We start from the raw sequence: 17,302 nt of genomic DNA, 5'->3' as shown, positions 1-17,302 counted from the left end.
GTATGAACCTAGCCCTGATGCTCGGGGGGTGGGAAGTGTTGTCTAAGGCTCCCATTGTGCATTCATTTCTCCCCCACTAAAAAAAAAACCGCTCCAAATAAAACCAAATAATTCTGCAAGGCCAGCCCCTAGACCACTGGCACTTAGCCAGGCTCCTAACCATTAAAGGAGTGCGAACGCTGCCATTAAACAGTGGTGGTATGTTTTTGGTTGAAAGTGGAACACCTCTCAAATGGCAGCAAGCACACTCACAAGTGTGTGTACTCGGTGGACAGCATCGATGACAGTTTTGACATGTGACAAAAACAGACCTAGTAAAGTTTGGGAAAGCCACCTCCTATTCCCCTTTGTAGTACAATAGCATTGGGTAGAAGAGAGCTCTCTCTCTCTCTCTCTCTCTCTCTCTCTCTGTGTGTGTGTGTGTGTGTGTGTGTGTGTGTATTTCAGGAGTGTCACAGCCTGGTGGCAGCTTGTGCCGTACACATTTGCCGTTCTTCCTGTGAGCTGTCCAATTACTGCAGTGCTGGGAAGCAGAAGTCGCATTTAAAATAACACCTGGTAGCCAAGGTGGAATTATAAGCACGACATGCTTGTTACGCAAAAAAGGTCTGTGTTTAACAGCAGCCCAGCATCACCCCAGCGAGGCGGTCAGTTCAGAGCTACAAAAGGTCCCGCTTGAACACTTTTTTGTGTTCTGAACCTCTTTTCCTCATCTTCCCTGCTCTTCCTCCCACCATTTTGGCATATTCTCTCTCTCTCTCTCTCTCTCTCTCTCTCTCTCTCTCTCTCTCTCACACACACACACACACACACACACCACCCCATCCCAGACATTAGGCTGCACTGGAGTCTCTTAGCAAAACAAAGTATGACTCCTCACCCAGCCCTCCACTCTGTTCTAGGTATTGTGGGGTTGGAGTAGCAGAATGTCACTGTAGGAACAGACTCATTTTTAGAATTTGGAATTGGAACGTGGAGGACCAGTTGCTGTCAGGAGCTCGGCCTGTACTTGAGTAGGACCCTGGCAGACACACATGCCCGACTGGCATGTTCTCTCCCTCCTGGTCTTTCGTTCGGGAGCTTCAAAAGCTTTCTTCAGCCTGAACATCACAGCGACCGATGCCAACCGACACCAGCACACTTAGGGATCTGCAGAGTTTGGGCATCATGCATAACAGACCTCAGCAACTCAGCATTTTGGCTAATCTACTTTATTTACATATAAACACACACGGAGCACTGCAACATGGCTCCCTTTCTCCCTAGCATCAGACAGCAAAAAGAAAAAACAAAGGACAATAGTCCCACTTCACGAAACACAGTAACACAAACATCCTGACTCCGTCACTTCCCACTCTGTGGAGTCAAAACATATACTGTCATGTGGTAGACAAAAATCCCATGACTGTAGTCATGGAGCAGGAATTCTAACAGTTGCTACCAAGGTTAGGGGTGGGGCAGTGATTGGATTCAATTTGCCTTTAAAGCTGACCCTTTCAAATCCACCCTTCCTGGAACAATGTGAGAACCAAAACACAGCCATCTTTCAACGTTTGCGCTTATCCACATTTAGGAATGCATTTTTCCGACAGCAAGCGATGTTTACAAAATTGCATATATTAAGTGAAAGTGTGCCCCCCCCCAAATGAATATATTAGTGAAAATAACATACAGAAATGCATTCAGGAGAAACCGCAAAAATGCGTACATTTAGAAACTGTATAGAAGAATGTGCCGATTAGGAGAAAGTCACATTAAGTTTTTTTAAAAACACAAATTGCTGCAGAAATGTGGAGAACAGAATTTAAGATTGGAAAAATGAGAAACAGAAAAAAATCTTTCCACCCCTAATCAAGATGGATCTCAGGAAAAATCATAGGGTTTTCTTGCAACTTGAATCCTTTGGTTCGGGCCCTGGCCTCCAGAGCAGGAGAAATTGTGTTCACCTGTTTCTTTTCTTTCCAGAAACTTGAATGAAGGAAAATGCAGTCCAGCAGGTGCATTGCTTAGGAAACTTAAGTATGACCAAAGATTAATAAAGGATGTGAAAATACAAATTAGATCAATAGTCCCCTCTGCAGCCCTCTGTGTTTGAGTTGGATTTCCTGTACAATCTCCATGGCACAAACACGTGATAAAAGGTTGCCAAGTTGCAAAGGAGGACAGTGGATCGCACGAAGCTGCCAAGATAGTGATTTTTGTGTGTGTGGACAGGCGGAGTCCCCCCAACCCCAGGCGACCCCCGAGCGGAATAATGACTCAAGGCAATGTGCTATGGGGATTAAAATTGGCCACAACTTTATTAAATTTCAGATGTAGGGAGAATGGAGATGTTTGATCTTCTTGCAGTCCATGGGACTCTCAAGAGTCTCCTCCAGCACCATAATTCAAAAGCATCAATAGAAATGTTTAAAAATAAATAATGAAATAAAAGACACCCAAGTTCTATTTCAGTCCCCTCCAACATCTGGGGGGTGGTTTGAGGGGGGAAGGGTTGCCAACTAGCTGTTTCTTTCCATTTTTTTCTGTCCAGCAGATGTCCATTGGCATCTGTTTCTCCTCTTCCTGTTCAATTTTCTTCTGCTGCTTTTGCATTCTGGCTCGTTCTCCACGGCCCCACTCCCATCTTGTCTCTCCTAGACAAGAAAACAAGAACATCATTTCAGGGCCAGGTAGCGGCAGATGGGGCTGACAGAAGGAGAAACATATATTTGCGCACAAGTGTATATTTATATTACACGAGCCGGCGCACAACACCAAATAAGCCCAAACCTGGGACCATAATAACTCCAGCAACTGTATCTATGGTAACGCAAGCTCACATATAACTCTGGCGAGTCACAGTTAATGAAAACCTTTGGGATGTTGGCTGTTTAATTGTCTCCCTTTATGTTATTTCTTTTTGAGGGTGCTTTGAAAAATCATCGGTATTTAAAGAAATGTAACGAGAGAAGCTATAATTGTACCTGCCAAAGCCCAAAGCCCGACGTGAACCTCGAAGTCAAGGCGGGGGAAGTTTGTGTGTGTGTGTGTGTGTGTGTGTAGGAGGGATGGCTTCATGGGGGTGGGGGTGGAATTATTAGAGGGGAGAGAAAAAGACAATTTTGCAAGTCACCAAACTGGTTCGGTGCATGAAACCTTTATTGTCTCATTTGCCATACATAAAGATTGAGGCTCCCGTCCAACGCTGATTTGAGCCCATTGTGTGCTAGAGAGAAAGTGGCAGAAATCACATCTGTCTGCGGCGCTCATTATGTATGGCATAAAAAGGACTGATTTGGGGGGTAAATTATACGGGGGGTCCCTGTTGATTTTATAGTTTTCCAATCAACAAACTGGATTTAGAAAAGTTAGGTGCATGCCCTGTTATTTCCACCTGGGGGGTTCATTTGACATTGTTTCCCTTTATTTTGGTCCTTAAAATATGGGCTTTTTTTCTTTTTTCCCAGGTGTTTTTGTTTAGTGAATAATCAAGTCAGGCTTTCCTAAAAAACAAATTGCAACGGTTTCATGAATATGACCAGGCTTCAAATATACGTGCATAAACGGATATTCTTAAAATATGAGAGTTATGCTAGATATAGCTATTAAAATGTTGAGGTTTAATTATTCGTAACTGTCTTCACCAAGGTGGTTCCTTCCAGACGTCTTGGATTACAATGTACATCTGCCCCGGCTGATTTATAGCAACGCCAGTTACTTTTCTTTCTATGGCAACAACGAACAATTAAGAACGCAGTCCCTGAAGGATCGTAAGATCGAACAGGCACGGTCTTAGGTCCTGGAAGCATTTGCTTAAAAGAAAAGACGCAATTTCGTTTTCCATTAGATCAACTCACCAACTGACTTGTTTTTAAAATATATTTTTTATTAAATATTTCTTAGTTTACAAAAATGCGTGCATCGTCTCTCTTTTTCCAAGTTGTGTTTTCTACAGATCAGTTTCATTTGTTGTGAGACATACATTGTTAGGTTAAGAAGAAAAGGGGAAGAGAAGGGGAGGGGGAATGGTGGGTTGGGTGGGGTGGCAAAGCTTCTATTCTACTTAGTGTATCTGTGGGGTTTTGTGTGGGTCAGCGTCAGTTGTGTGGGTTCTCTTACTATTCGCTTGTTGTATTTCCTTGGTGCTGAAGGAGGTTGGGCGTAGCCTAGGGTATGGTTGGTTATCTTTGGTTTGCTGTTGTGAGATTTGTTTTTGTGTATGAGGGGGGTATGTATGTGTGCGTTTTTGGGTCTTCCAAGATAATAATGCCCACTCACATCATAAAGAGCTCATAACCCATCTACTCTCAGCAGCCAGAAGCATCATAGCCAGACACTGGAGAGACCTGTCAGGAGTAAGCATAGACCAATGGTATCAAACAGTATGACAAACAGCATTAGAAAAACTAACCAATAAACTGAAACTGACACGGGGCCAAATAGATGAAGACGCATTCACCCTGATATGGTTCCCCTTTATTACATACACAGCCCAACAAGACAACAACAAAAATCCGCCGACAGCATACGAAGCAATCTGGCTTAACTGACCAACTTACCATATTTTTCTTCCTTTTTTTAAAAAATAACTTTTTTATTCAAAATTAAAACAAAACATATCGTCCAGAAACATATCATCCTTTTCCCTCCCCCCCCCCCGGCTCCCTCAGCCTGAAAGCGAGATGAGCACCACAACCCCATAGTCAGCTTTGACTGGACTGAACTGTCCAGGGGTCCTTTAGCTTTACCATACCCATTCATGAAAAAGGCTTGAGGAGAAAACCCCGGGGATGAATCCATATCTGCTGCCTTGCAGGACATCTTTGCGGGGCGGGAAGACTAAGAAGTAAACCAGGCTTCCTCAACCTCCAGATGTTTTGAGACTACAATTCCCAGAATCCCTGACCACTGGTCCTGCTAGCTAGGGATCATGGGAGTTGTAGGCCAAAAAACATCTGGAGGGCTGAGATTGAGGAAGTCTGAAGTAAACCGTATACAAGTCGACTCCCTAAGAAAGTTGGATGGTGCCTTGCACACCTCCTTCCAGCAACTCCTGCAGCCAACCTGGTGCCAAACGTATTGCTCTGTTTTCTTTTGGACCACACCAGCGAGGGAATCTTGTCGTCTGGGCAGCCTAGGACCTCCAGACACAATGCGCAGGCTTGCGCCCCAGGTAGGTCACTTTAGTGCTGCTCATGCAGTGGCTTGACTTCACCCCCAGAGGCGCACTCCATTGTCTCTCGAGACAGACGGATTTCAGCAAGTGATACACATCTAAGGATAGAAACAACCCAATTAAACACATTTTGCACCACCGTAAAGCAAGCTTTGTGGGACGTGGGTGGCGCTGTGGGCTAAATCACAGAGCCTAGGACATGCCAATCAGAAGGTCGGCGATTTGAATCCCTGCTCCTGCCAACCTAGCAGTTCGAAAGCATGTCAAAGTGCAAGTAGATAAATAGGTACCCCTCTGGTGGGAAGGTAAACGCCGTTTCCGTGCACTGCTCTGGTTCTCCAGAACCGGCTTAGTCATGCTGGCCACATGACCCGGAAGCTGTACGCCGGCTCCCTCAGCCAGTAAAGTGAGATGAGCGCCACAACCCCAGAGTCGGCCACGACTGGACCTAATGGCCAGGGGTCCCTTTACCTTTACCTTTAAAGCAAGCTTTGCATTTGGGGAAGGCAAAACCAATTCCAACACAGGAGGCAGCAGTTACAAATTACTGGTCTCTGCAGCCACAGCAGGTGCTGTGATTCTCCAATAGTTTGTCTTCACCCGCAGAGGCGCACTCCATTGCCGCTAGAGCAGGTGTGGCCAGACTTGGCCCTCCAGCTGATTTGGGACTACAATTCCCATTACCTCTGACCACTGGTCCTGTTGGCTAGGGATGATGGGAGTTGTAGTCCCAAAACAGCTGGAGGGCCTAGTTTGGCCATGCCTACTCTAGAGACAGACAGATACCAACAAAAATACTGCTTTAAAACAGCCATGGGTTCCCCCAAAGAATTCTGGGAGCAGTAGTTTGTTAAGGTGCTGAGCGTTGTTAGGAGATTCCTTTTCCCTTCACAAAGCCACAATTCCCAGAGTTCCCTGTGAAGACGGACAGATTGTGAAACCACTCAGAGAGCGGTAGCTCTGTGAGGGGAAAAGGGGCCGCTAAACAATGTTCAGCACCCTATTCTCTCAGAAATTTGGGTTGGGGTGTGGGGAGCCACGACTGTTTAATGGTGGTATCAGAGTGTTTCAAACATAATGTTGTGAACATGGCCACAGTGTGAAAGCATTAGGGAAGCACTGCAGAATAAATTCACGACTTGTGCACTATTATTGAGTGCATCAGTGATATGCTGCCACAAAAACCCCACATCGGTCTGGAGAGACCCTGAGTAAACATGCACAGAAGAAAACTGATGTGTCTCCTCACACAAAGCTCCCTTGTTTCAGCTGTTAACTATTGAACCTAATGATGGAGATTGACTTCACCTGCAGGTCTCTGTTTAGGCCATTCCTCCTTCTCCTCTTGCTGCCTTAATTTTCAAGGACCACCACCTGATTTTCCCCCTCTGCCCCTCATGGAGCTCCTTTCTCTCTTAAGAACCTGCTTCCTGGCAGTACAGAGGCTTTGCTCTCCACCCATCACTCTGTAGCCCTTGTCTCTGTTTCCCCCCTTCCTTCCTTTTCCTTTTGGAAAGTCGAAGAAGTCAAAAGTCTCCTGGAGCGACTCTCGTTGGCAGGAGTTCTTTGAATCTAGGTAAAGCTTCTTTTGAACTGTTATAGCTGCAAGGGTGGGTTAGGGTTGAAATGTATATTCCAGAGCGCCTGCTACACACCATATTGGCTCTGGGATGTTTGTGTTTCTTTTTATTATTTCGCTTTTAAAATGGTCTCTCAATTGGCAGCAGGAGGGTACCCTGAAAAGAGACTTAAGGACAACACTCATTCTTGACCTCCTGGGTTGATTCAGTTAGGATAGGGAGACAAACAGAAGGGCAAAATGGAAACATGTGTCTTTAGGCATATGCAGAGTGCCTTTTCTGGAAGTAGCAACCAGTACTTGAGTATTGGGAAGTGAGGGATGTCATATAGAATAGGAGAACAAGAACAACATACTTTAAAAGAAGATAGGAAAATGTTTATTGAATATATGGGGGGGGGGGAATTGTGTACACTTGAAAACCTTGGTAGTATTACGATAAATTCAGTTTTTGATGGATGTAATAATGGATGACTTAATGGTTTAGTTTATGTAAAATTTGCAGGGATTTATGATATGCAAAATGAACCATGGAAAGAGAAGAAAGGAAGTCATTGGCATTTTAAGGTTGCTTAAACGAATATTCTAAATTGTAAAACAGAAAATTTAATAAAAATTATACATGAAAAAAGGAAGTGAGGGATAGGAGGCTTAGTGTGCAAGTTGAGGGGCCTGTGGGAAATGAATGGGGGCGAAAGACGAGGCCTTGACTGTTAAGGACTAGGAGCTTGAAATTGTTGCAAAGAGTGGCAGAACAGCAATTAAGGGATGACTTTAGATAGAGAAGTGAAATGGGTTGACTGTCACTGCTTTATCACCTCTGCCTCCAAGTCCCCTCACAATTGTAGCTTTGCACAGGTGTTGAAAGTAGCTTCTTCTTTTTTTGGCAAGTTTTCACAATACAATAAAAGAAAGAAACCAATCTACAGGAAGTAAAGAAACGAAATAAAGGAAGAAGGAACAGAAAAAGAAACGATAAGATCCTTCCTCATCTTAACTTTCATCCCCTACAGAGGAAGGTGTGCCCTCCCAGCTCTCACCTGGGCTCTTCCCCCTCTTCTTACAGGCTCTCAAACTGTCCTTTCCCTTCCTCTGTTTGCTGTTCTTACCCAAAGTACAATGAGAGAGAGAGGTGTGTGTGTGTGTGTGTGTGTGTGTGTGAGAGAGAGAGAGAGAGAGAGAGAGAACAATAATATAAGAATAATGATAAACACCCTAGGGAGATAAAAGTAAAGAGAGAGAAATAAAGATCTCCAGCTATCCGCCTGTCAGTTGTGTATACAATTATTTCTTCAAAATAGTCAAATGCTCAATCTACATTATTCAATTATTCCTCCCTTTGCTGGATGTTATTTTCCCAGCCTTCCAGCCGGTGCTCTCAGTTTGTTTTCGTTTCTCAATGAGGAAAGTCTGAAGATTTTCCAGTTACTCCCTTCACGATTGTAAAACAACTCCCCTTTATTCTTTATCTCCTTCTCCAAAAAAAGAGGTTGTTTAAAAAAAAGTCTGTATTTGTATATTAATGCATACCAGTTCGGTTGCTTTAAAACCTTAATTCACGTCCCAATCCAGAGCTGAAAGTAACTTTTCGATGGTGTTGCTCTTTCTTAAAGCTGAGCAGTTGAACTGGCTTGAAACTGATATCGCCTATAGCAGGCATCCCCAAACTCAGACCTCCAGCTGTTTGGGGACTACAACTCCCATGATCCCTAGCTAACAGGACCAGTGGTCAGGGATGATGGGAATTGTAGTCATAATAATAATAATAATAATAATAATAATAATAATAATAATAATGATTAATTATCATTTATACCCCGCCCATCTGGCTGGGTTTCCCCAGCTACTCTGGGTGGCTTCCAACCGAACACTAAAATACAATAACCTATTAAACATTAAAAGCTTCCCTAAACAGGGCTGCCTTCAGATGTCTTCTAAAAGTTTGGTAGTTATTTTTCTCTTTGACATCTGGTGGGAGGGCGTTCCACAGGGCGGGTGCCACTACCGACAAGGCCCTCTGCCTGGTTCCCTGTAACTTGGCTTCTCGCAGTGAGGGAACTGCCAGAAGGCCCTCGGCACTGGATCGCAGTGTCCGGGCAGAACGATGGAGGTGGAGATGCTCCTTCAAGTATACTGGACCGAGGTCGTTTAGGGCTTTCAAGGTCAGCACCAACACTTTGAATTGTGCTCGGAAACGTACTGGAAGCCAGTGTAGGTGTTTCAAGACTGGTGTTATCTGGTCTCAGCAGCCGCTCCCCGTCACCAGTCTAGCTGCTGCATTCTGGATTAATTGCAGTTTCCGGGTCACCTTCAAAGGTAGCCCCACGTAGAGCGCGTTGCAGTAGTCCAAGCAGGAGATAACCAGAGCATGCACCACTCTGGCGAGACAGTCCGCGGACAGGTAGGAGAAGAAGAGGAGGAGAAGTTTGGATTTGATATCCCGCTTTATCACTACCCGAAGGAGTCTCAAAGCGGCTAGCATTCTCCTTTCCCTTCCTCCCCCACAACAAACACTCTGTGAGGTGAGTGGGGCTGAGAGACTTCAGAGAAGTGTGACTAGCCCAAGGTCACCCAGCAGCTGCATGTGGAGGAGCGGGGAAGCGAACCCGGTTCCCCAGATTATGAGTCGACTGCTCTTAACCACTACACCACACTGGCTCCGAGTTTGGGGATGCCTGGCCTATAGCATACACTGGGAGCCTTGCAGGAAGCGTTTGATCATAGGACTGCAGAGCTGGAAGGGACCATGAGGGTCACGAAGCAGGAATGTTTTGGCCAATGTGGGACTCAATGTGGGCCCTGAGATTAAGAGTCTCACGCTCTTACCTGTTTGGTTGTTTTTCCAGGTGGTCCCCATGATCTTCTGGGCATGGGGAGTCTTGTTGGAGGGCTGTGCTGTTATGTGACTCCCCACCCCACCCACCCTCTTCTCCATCTCAACAGATGAAGGGCGATGGCCCTGTGCAATCCTGAGATGGCCTTGGCCTCCCACCTGAAGCGCAGCAGTCCGGTTCCGGTCCAGGGCGGCCCGTACTCCACTCTCCACTTCTTCCCTCGCACCAACAGGTCTTTCCCTCTGCTGACCCAAGAGGAGCTGGCAGAGACTCTGGATGGGTAAGTAGAAAGGTAAAGGTAAATGACCCCTGGACGGTTAAGTCCAGTCAAAGGCGACTCTGGGGTTGTGGCGCTCATCTCACTTTCAGGCCAAGGGAGCCGGGATTTGCCCACAGACAGCTTTCCGGGTCATGTGGCCAGCAGGACTAAACCGCTTCTGGCACAATTGGAAGGAAACCAGAGTGCACAGAAACCCTGTTTACCTTCCTGCCACAGCGGTACCTATTTATCTACTTGCGCTGGCGTGCTTTCGAACTGCTAGGTTGGCAGGAGCCGAGACAGAGCAACGGGAGCTCATTCCGTCACGGGGATTCAAACCGCTGACCTTCTGAACTGCAAGCCCAAGAGGCTCAGTGGTTTAGACCACAGCACCACCTGCGTCCATCCCAAGTCAAGTTCCTCAATGGTCCTCCTCTGGAGATACTGCTTCTTGAGGCTGCCTTGAAACCTTCTCCCTCTCTTATCCCTGTTGCAAGCAAGTGGACGGGCTGTTGCTCTAGCTGTCGTGATCCCAGTGGTGCACAGAAGAAGTGTCCTCTCAATCTGGGCCCCCAGAGCTTGTTAGACTACATCTCCCATCATCCCTGACCACTGGTCCTGCTAGCTAAGGATGATGAGAGTTGTAGTCCAGCCAACCTTTGGGACCCAAGGTTGAGAAAGCCTGCTCTAGGCTGAGGGGGAAATCGATGGCCTTCTCTCAAAGTAGACCAGTGTTTCCCAAACTTAGGTCTCCAGCTGGTTTTGGACTACAATTCCCATCATCCCTGACCATTGATCTTGCAAGCTAGGCATGATGGGAACTGTAGTCTGAAAAAACAGTTGGAGACCCAAGTTTGGGAAACTCTGGTCTAGGGAATAAGCCCTGCTCGAAGCAGAAAAATCTCTTAAACAAGAGCTCAGAGGGTCTGTTGGCTTTAGAACAATCATGAAACTGTCAAGAAAGCTTACAACAGTTGGAGTTGTTGCTTTTCATCTAGAATTTGCAGGGCAACCAATATTTGGAATATTGTGTACAGTGCCAGTCACTGCATCTCAAAAATGTAATGTGCAATGTGTGTGTGTGTGGGGGGGGGGGAACAGTGGCGGACTTCAGGCTTTAAAATTTCAGCGGTGCAGTGTGAAATGCCAAAATCCCACCCTCCGCCGGACTCTCACCTTCCGTTGTTCCTTGTTGTTGCAGCTCCCTCTTGGCCTGGTGCCCAGTGAAGGTGAACCGGTTGCCCTCCCCTAAACTGCCTCTGAGTCTGAGGGGAACCAAACCTGAGGAGCATAGGAGCCAGCTGCTTGGAGCCAAGGTCCCTTTGGGCCCCCCAATAAAATATTTGAGGGAGCCGGCCCCCTCCCCCAAGTTGGTGGTCATTGCCGTTCAAATAATAATAATAATAATAATAATTTATTTATACCCCGCCCATCTGGCTGGGCTTCCCCAGCCACTCTGGGCGGCTTCCAAAAGAATATTAAAATTCTACAATACATCAAACATTAAGAGCGTCCCTAAACAGGGCTGCCTTCAGATGTCTTCTAAAAGTCTGATAGTTGTTGTTCTCTTTGACATCTGGTGGGAGGGCGCTCCACAGGGCGGGTGCCACTACCAAGAAGGCCCTCTGCTGGTTCCCTGTAACTTGGCTTCTCGCAGTGAGGGAACTGCCAAAAGGCCCTCAGAGCTGGACCTCAGTGTCCGGGCTGAATGATGGGGGTGGAGACGCTCCTTCAGGTATACTGAGCTGAGGCCATTTAGGGCTTTAAAGGTCAGCACCAACACTTTGAATTGTGCTCGGAAACGTACAGTGTGCTGCTTCTTGTGATTATGTGGGGTGTGCCATTAAGGTAAGACAGGGAATACGCAGGAGAAACAATTTTGAGGAGATATGGAAGGTGTCTGTAGAATTTGTACCGTTAAAACAGAAAGGGGTCAAACCATCACAAGAGGCGCTGAAATTTTGGGAGGTTGGATAGTTACAATGGAATGGTCTCAGGGGTGGCGTGAACATTTTATTCTTGTTTATTTATTATTATTACTTTGTCAAAGTAAAATAATAATAATAATAATTAATAATAATGATAATAATAAAATAATCCCAAACCACCCCCAACAAAAAAATGCTGGACATAGGCCTTTGGTCTGATCTGCCAGGTACAGTGGTACCTCGTGTTAAGAACTTAATTCGTTCCAGAGGTCTGTTCTTAACCTGAGGTACCACTTTAGCTAATGGGGCCTCCTGCCACCGCCGCACAATTTCTGTTCTCATCCTGAAGCAAAGTTCTTAACCCGAGGTACTATTTCTGGGTTAGCGGATTCTGTAACCTGAAGCGTCTGCAACCCGAGGTACCACTGTATCTTCTGCTCTTACGACTGAAGCAATGTGAATCTGCTCACGCTTTTGACCTGCTGGCAGTAATTCTGTGTGTGGTCCCCCCCCCCTTTCACTCTCCTCCTGCTAGCAGCCCCTATGACCTGAGCGACCTCCTCAGCCTGGACCTCTTTGAGAGCAGCCACTGCCCCACGCCCGACTTGCAGCTGATCAGAAGGATCGTCTCGCAGGTGGAGTTCTACCTCTCTGATGAGAACCTGTCGAAGGATGCCTTCCTCCTGAAGCACGTGCAGAAGAACAGGTTGGGCTTTGTCAGCATTAAGCTCCTGACATCTTTCAAAAAGGTAAGGCCGCGGCACTTGGAAAGCATTCGTGGTGGGAGGGCGGAGCAGCATGCGTTTTTTATATACCGGTATATAATATTTTGATTAATTTTCCATTTTACAATATTTAAACACATCTTCATTATCCACTTCTTTTGCTCATTTGAGCCTCTCAATTTCCCCCCCTCCCGCCTCACAGTTTTAAAAATTCATTTCTTTTTCATAGCATTTACAGTGGTGCCTCGCAAGACGAAAAGAATCCGTTCTGTGATTCTCTTCGTCTAGCGGTTTTTTCGTCTTGCGAAGCAAGCCCATTGACAGATTAGCGGATTAGCGCTATTAGCGGCTTTTAGCGGCTTATCTGCTGATCAGATCAGCTGATAAGCGGCTTAGCGGCTTAGAAAAGGGGGGGGGAGGGAAAAACCCCCGCAGGAACTCGCAAGACATTGTCGTCTTGCGAAGCAAGCCCATAGGAAATTTGTCTAGCGAAGCACCTCCAAAACGGAAAACTCTTTCGTCTAGCGAGTTTTCCGTCTTGCGAGGCATTCGTCTTGTGGGGCACCACTGTATACATTTTCTATTTTACATTTCACTCATTCAGAATACAGTGGTACCTTGGGTTAAGTACTTAATTCTTTCCGGAGGTCCGTTCTTAACCTGAAACTGTTCTTAACCTGAAGCACCACTTTAGCTAATGGGGCCTCCTGCTGCCGCCGTGCCGCTGGAGCACGATTTCTATTCTCATCCTGAAGCAAAGTTCTTAACCTGAAGCACTATTTCTGGGTTAGTGGAGTCTGTAACCTGAAGTATATGTAATCTGAAGTGTCTGTAACCTGAGGTACCACTGTATCACAATTTTTAAATTAATAAAGGGCAGTGACAATTATCATTACAAGTCTTCTTACAACCATGCTAGTGTTGTTAGCTGCTTACAATGGTCCTTCAAGTATTGTATCAATTTACTCCAGTCTTTTTGGAAAGTTTGATCACCTTGGTTTCAGATTTTTCCGGTCAGCTTTGCCAGTTGCGCAGAGTCCATCATCTTCATCTGCCACTCTTCTTTCGTTGGTATTTCTTGTTGTTTGGTATTTCCAGTGTGGTGTGGTGGTTAAGAGCGGTAGTCACGTAATCTGGGAAACCGGGTTCGTGTCCCGCTCCTCCACATGCAGCTGCTGGGTGACCTTGGGCCAGTCACACTTCTGTGAAGTCTCTCAGCCCCACTCACCTCACAGAGTGTTTGTTGTGGGGGAGGAAGGGAAAGGAGAATGTTAGCCGCTTTGAGACTCCTTAAAGGGAGTGAAAGGCGGGATATCAAATCCAAACTCCTCCTCTTCTTCTTCTTCTTCTTCTTCTTCTTCTTCTTCTTCTTCTTGTTTCCATTTTTTGCATGCGTTTGGATCCCAAGGTCAAAGCTGCGACCTCTGCATAGCTGTCAACTTTTCCCTTTTCTTGCGAGGAATCCTATTCGGAATAAGGGAATTTCCCTTAAAAAAGGGAAACGTTGACAGCTATGGACCTCTGTCTTGGGGCAGTTTGGGGGGAGGGGGCTGTAGCTTAGTGGCCAAGCGACCGCTTTGCATGGCAATGATCCCAGCTTCAATCCCTTGCAATTTCCAAGAGGAAAGACTCTTGTTCCAAATCTCTGGAGAGCCACTGCAGCTCAGTACAGACTATGCTAAGCTGGAAGGTCTGACTCTGTGTCCAATGTATGCTCTGTTCCAAGCCACATAGCTCTGTGGCAGTGATCACATGTTTAGCAAGCTGTGCCTGAGGAAGATGGAGCTGTGCAAATAATAATAATACAGTGGTGCCCCGCAAGACGAAATTAATTCGTTCCGCAAGTTTTGTCGTCTAGCGAATTTTTCGTCTTGCGAATCACGAAATCCCATAGGAATGCATTGAAAATCAATTAATGCGTTCCTATGGTCAAAAAAAGGCCAAACAAAGCCAAATTTGGTACAACAACAGTTTATTAACTGCTCTTTAAAGTCACACATACTGTAAAGAGCAGTTCAAAAACTGAAGGGAAAATAAATTAACTTTATAAACAAAACATGTCTTTGTTTTTAGACAAAGGAAACAAAGTCGCGAGACGTTTTCGTCTTGCGAAACAAGCCCATAGGGAAATTTGTCTTGCGAGGCAAATCGAAAACGGAAAAACCTTTCGTCTAGCGAGTTTTTTGTCTTGCGAGGCATTCGTCTTGCGAGGTACCACTGTATTTGCACAGCTCCATCCCTCACTCTGAGAAGTGAAGCTACAGGGAACCAGGCAGAGGGCCTTCTTGGTAGTGGCACCTGCCCTGTGGAACGCCCTCCCATCAGATGTCAAGGAGATAAAGAACTATCCAACTTTTAGAAGACATCTGAAGGCAGCCCTGTATCGGGGAGTTTTTAATGTGTGACGTTTTATTCTGTTTGTATACTGTATGTGTTGGAAGCTGCCCAGAGTGGCTGGGGCAACCCAGATGAGCGGGTGGTAACAACAACAACAACAACAACAACAACAACAACAACAACAACAACAACAGCAATTTATTATTTATATGCCACCCATTTTACTGGGTTGCCCCAGCAATGGCCGCTCCCCACATTAACTGGGGGGTGGCTTTTGCGTGGTCGTGCGCAGCCCCCCCGACTATGAGACTTCCGGCAATGTAGCCTGGCTTCGCCTCCCCCCCAGCTGGGTACCTTGTGGTTTCCGCCTAGCTTCGACAATTAACCAATCCCAGCTGGGGGCGGGGCGTTGCCAGGGGAGTTGGTCAGGTAAGACCGCCCCACACTCACAATAGAGGGTGTAGCTTACCTGTTAGTCCTTAGTCGGCTCCAGATCTTCGCCCAATGCCTAAGCCAAGGTCTTCCTACATCTGAAAGGTTAATAAAGTTGTGGCCAATTTTAATCCCATAACACGTTGTCAGGTGTCATTATTCCACTTGGGGGTTGCCTGGGGTTTGTGGGGGTCTCCGCCTGTCCGTGCAAATAAACACAGTAAGACATCAAACATTAAAAACTTTGCTATTTTGGGAGGGGGCGTTATTGGGCAGTTGTTCTTATTTTGATTATGCATTTTGTGGTTTTATATTTTGATTTCATTCTGTGAACCGACCTGAGACCTCCGGGTATAGAGCGGTTTATAAATTCAATCAATCTAATCAAATAAATAATAATTAATAATAATAATTTTATTACTTTAAAGCATGCAAAACTGCCTCTCTTTCTCTTCTTCTTCCCCCTCTCTTTTTTAACCAGGTGAAATATTTAACCAGAGATTGGCGGGTGACCCTTTATGCCCTGCAGTTTTCGGAGCTGCTGGAGGTCAACGAGGAAGGGACGAAGGTGCGCAGGAAGACCCCCGTCCCCGAACATCTGGTGAACATCCCTTCGAGCAAGATGCTGCTGGCCTGGAACGTCCTTCCATATGAGCCGGCTACCCAGAGCTCTCTGCAGTTCCAGATGACCTTTCTCAACAACATCACCAAGCTGTTCAGCCCCTTCGGCGACATCGCCTCCATCCGCATCCTGCGGCCTGGCAAGAAGCTCCCTTCGGATGTCAGCAAGTGCTCATCGCGGTACCCAGAGCTCTTGACCAAGTGCTGCGCCGTGGTGGAGTACGACAGCTTGGAAAGCACCCGGAAGGCTTTTGAGGAGCTGGTCCGCAGCCAAGCCGTTGCCTCCTCCCTGAATGGGGACGCCATCAAGGTGGTTAGCCTCTCTGGAAGGGGCTCCAAGAAGAAGAGCGTGACCAGCCAGGAAGACGGTGAGGAGGCCGAGGAGGCTGAGAAACCAAGGATGTGGACCGGCGCGTTGCCTGACGGCCCTCCGCTTGCCTTTGAAGACTCCTTCTACAGCTCATCGACCGAGTCCGACGGCACGCCCGTATCCACTCCCATCCTGCCTCCGAACTTCCTCTCTGCTCCGGTCTGGCCCACTGCTGGCTTCTGCGCCTCTGCTGGCCAGGCCTTCAAGCCCAATTTCTTCAGCATGCCCTGCGCCGGCCCTCGCCCGCTCCTGCACAAGCCGCTGTCGTGGCCGCTCTGCTTCCCTCCTCTCTCCGCGCCCAAGCCCAGCAACGGCCCGTGCGGGTTGCAGAAGCCGCCCAACTCCTGCTGGGAGACGAGCGGGCTCGGCGTGGGGGTTCTGTGGCCCCCAAAGCAGCAAGGACCAGCCTGCAGGCAGCAACAGCAGCAGCAACAACAGCCGCTCCCCTCCCTGAAACCAGAGCCCCTGAGCTCAGCACCCGCTTCCAAAAGGGTGTCTGAATCGCTCCATGCCCGACTGAAAGTGATTCGGCGTCCTCAAGGCCCGGATGGCACCAGGGGCTTCTACAACACAATTGGGCGGGGGAAATCTGTTTTGCGGCACTAAGCTTTGTGAGCCTTTTTTGGGGGGGGTCAACTTAATATAGGCTTACGGGGGGGAGCAGGTAGCATTTCTGAGCTGGGGGGGTCAAAGGAGAGGGCACCGAGAGTCTGTCTGCGCTGTGGAGAACTGTCTTGTACAGACACCATGTAGACTTCTTCTGAATCTCCCCCAGCTTGGTTTTCCTCCTCCTTTTTTGGCCTCTTCGGACTCTCTCTCTCTCTCTCTCTCTCTCTCTCTCTCTCTCTCTCTCCCCCCCCCGTCCCCCGTCCCCTCATGCCTCGTGTGGTTTGGCGCTTTGTGGGGTTCTCAACTTGCACCTCTGCTTTCAAGACTATCTCTCTGACTCAGGTGCCGTTGGTCTCCATCCAACCTTCCCCTTCCCTGTGACGCCTTCGTTTCTTGTGTGTGTTTTTGGAACTTGACCTTCTGGATTGGTTGCATGGTACGATGAATATG

The 17,302-nt window shown here is 47.1% G+C and overlaps 1 protein-coding gene and 1 long non-coding RNA gene across 4 annotated transcripts in view; one reads left to right on the top strand and one right to left on the bottom strand.

The window, feature by feature from the left end:
- LOC309516251 (la-related protein 6-like) overlaps positions 1-17,065 on the top strand; it is a 32,098-nt gene extending 15,033 nt beyond the window's left edge. For 2 of the 3 annotated variants that reach the window (XM_082194973.1, XM_082194972.1), the window contains 3 exons: positions 9,681-9,851; positions 12,294-12,507; positions 15,734-17,065. In XM_082194973.1, the coding sequence (XP_082051099.1) occupies positions 9,691-9,851; positions 12,294-12,507; positions 15,734-16,849 (1,491 nt within the window). In that variant the 5' untranslated portion in view covers positions 9,681-9,690 and the 3' untranslated portion in view covers positions 16,850-17,065. The remainder of the gene's footprint in view (positions 1-9,680; positions 9,852-12,293; positions 12,508-15,733) is intronic. The other variant, XM_082194974.1, reaches the window with a different exon arrangement.
- LOC309516457 lies at positions 2,196-4,592 on the bottom strand. Its single transcript, XR_014212941.1, has 2 exons — positions 4,261-4,592; positions 2,196-2,636 (listed from the first exon to the last, which is right to left on the bottom strand). It is a non-coding gene; the product is annotated as an uncharacterized lncRNA (long non-coding RNA).
- Positions 17,066-17,302: the final 237 nt, after the last annotated feature.

This window comes from Podarcis vaucheri, assembly GCF_965113315.1.
Source record: "Podarcis vaucheri genome assembly, chromosome: 13".
Taxonomy (NCBI): domain Eukaryota; kingdom Metazoa; phylum Chordata; class Lepidosauria; order Squamata; family Lacertidae; genus Podarcis; species Podarcis vaucheri.
The sequence above is the reverse complement of the archived record's forward strand: the minus strand, read 5'-3'. Positions and strand labels throughout refer to the sequence as shown.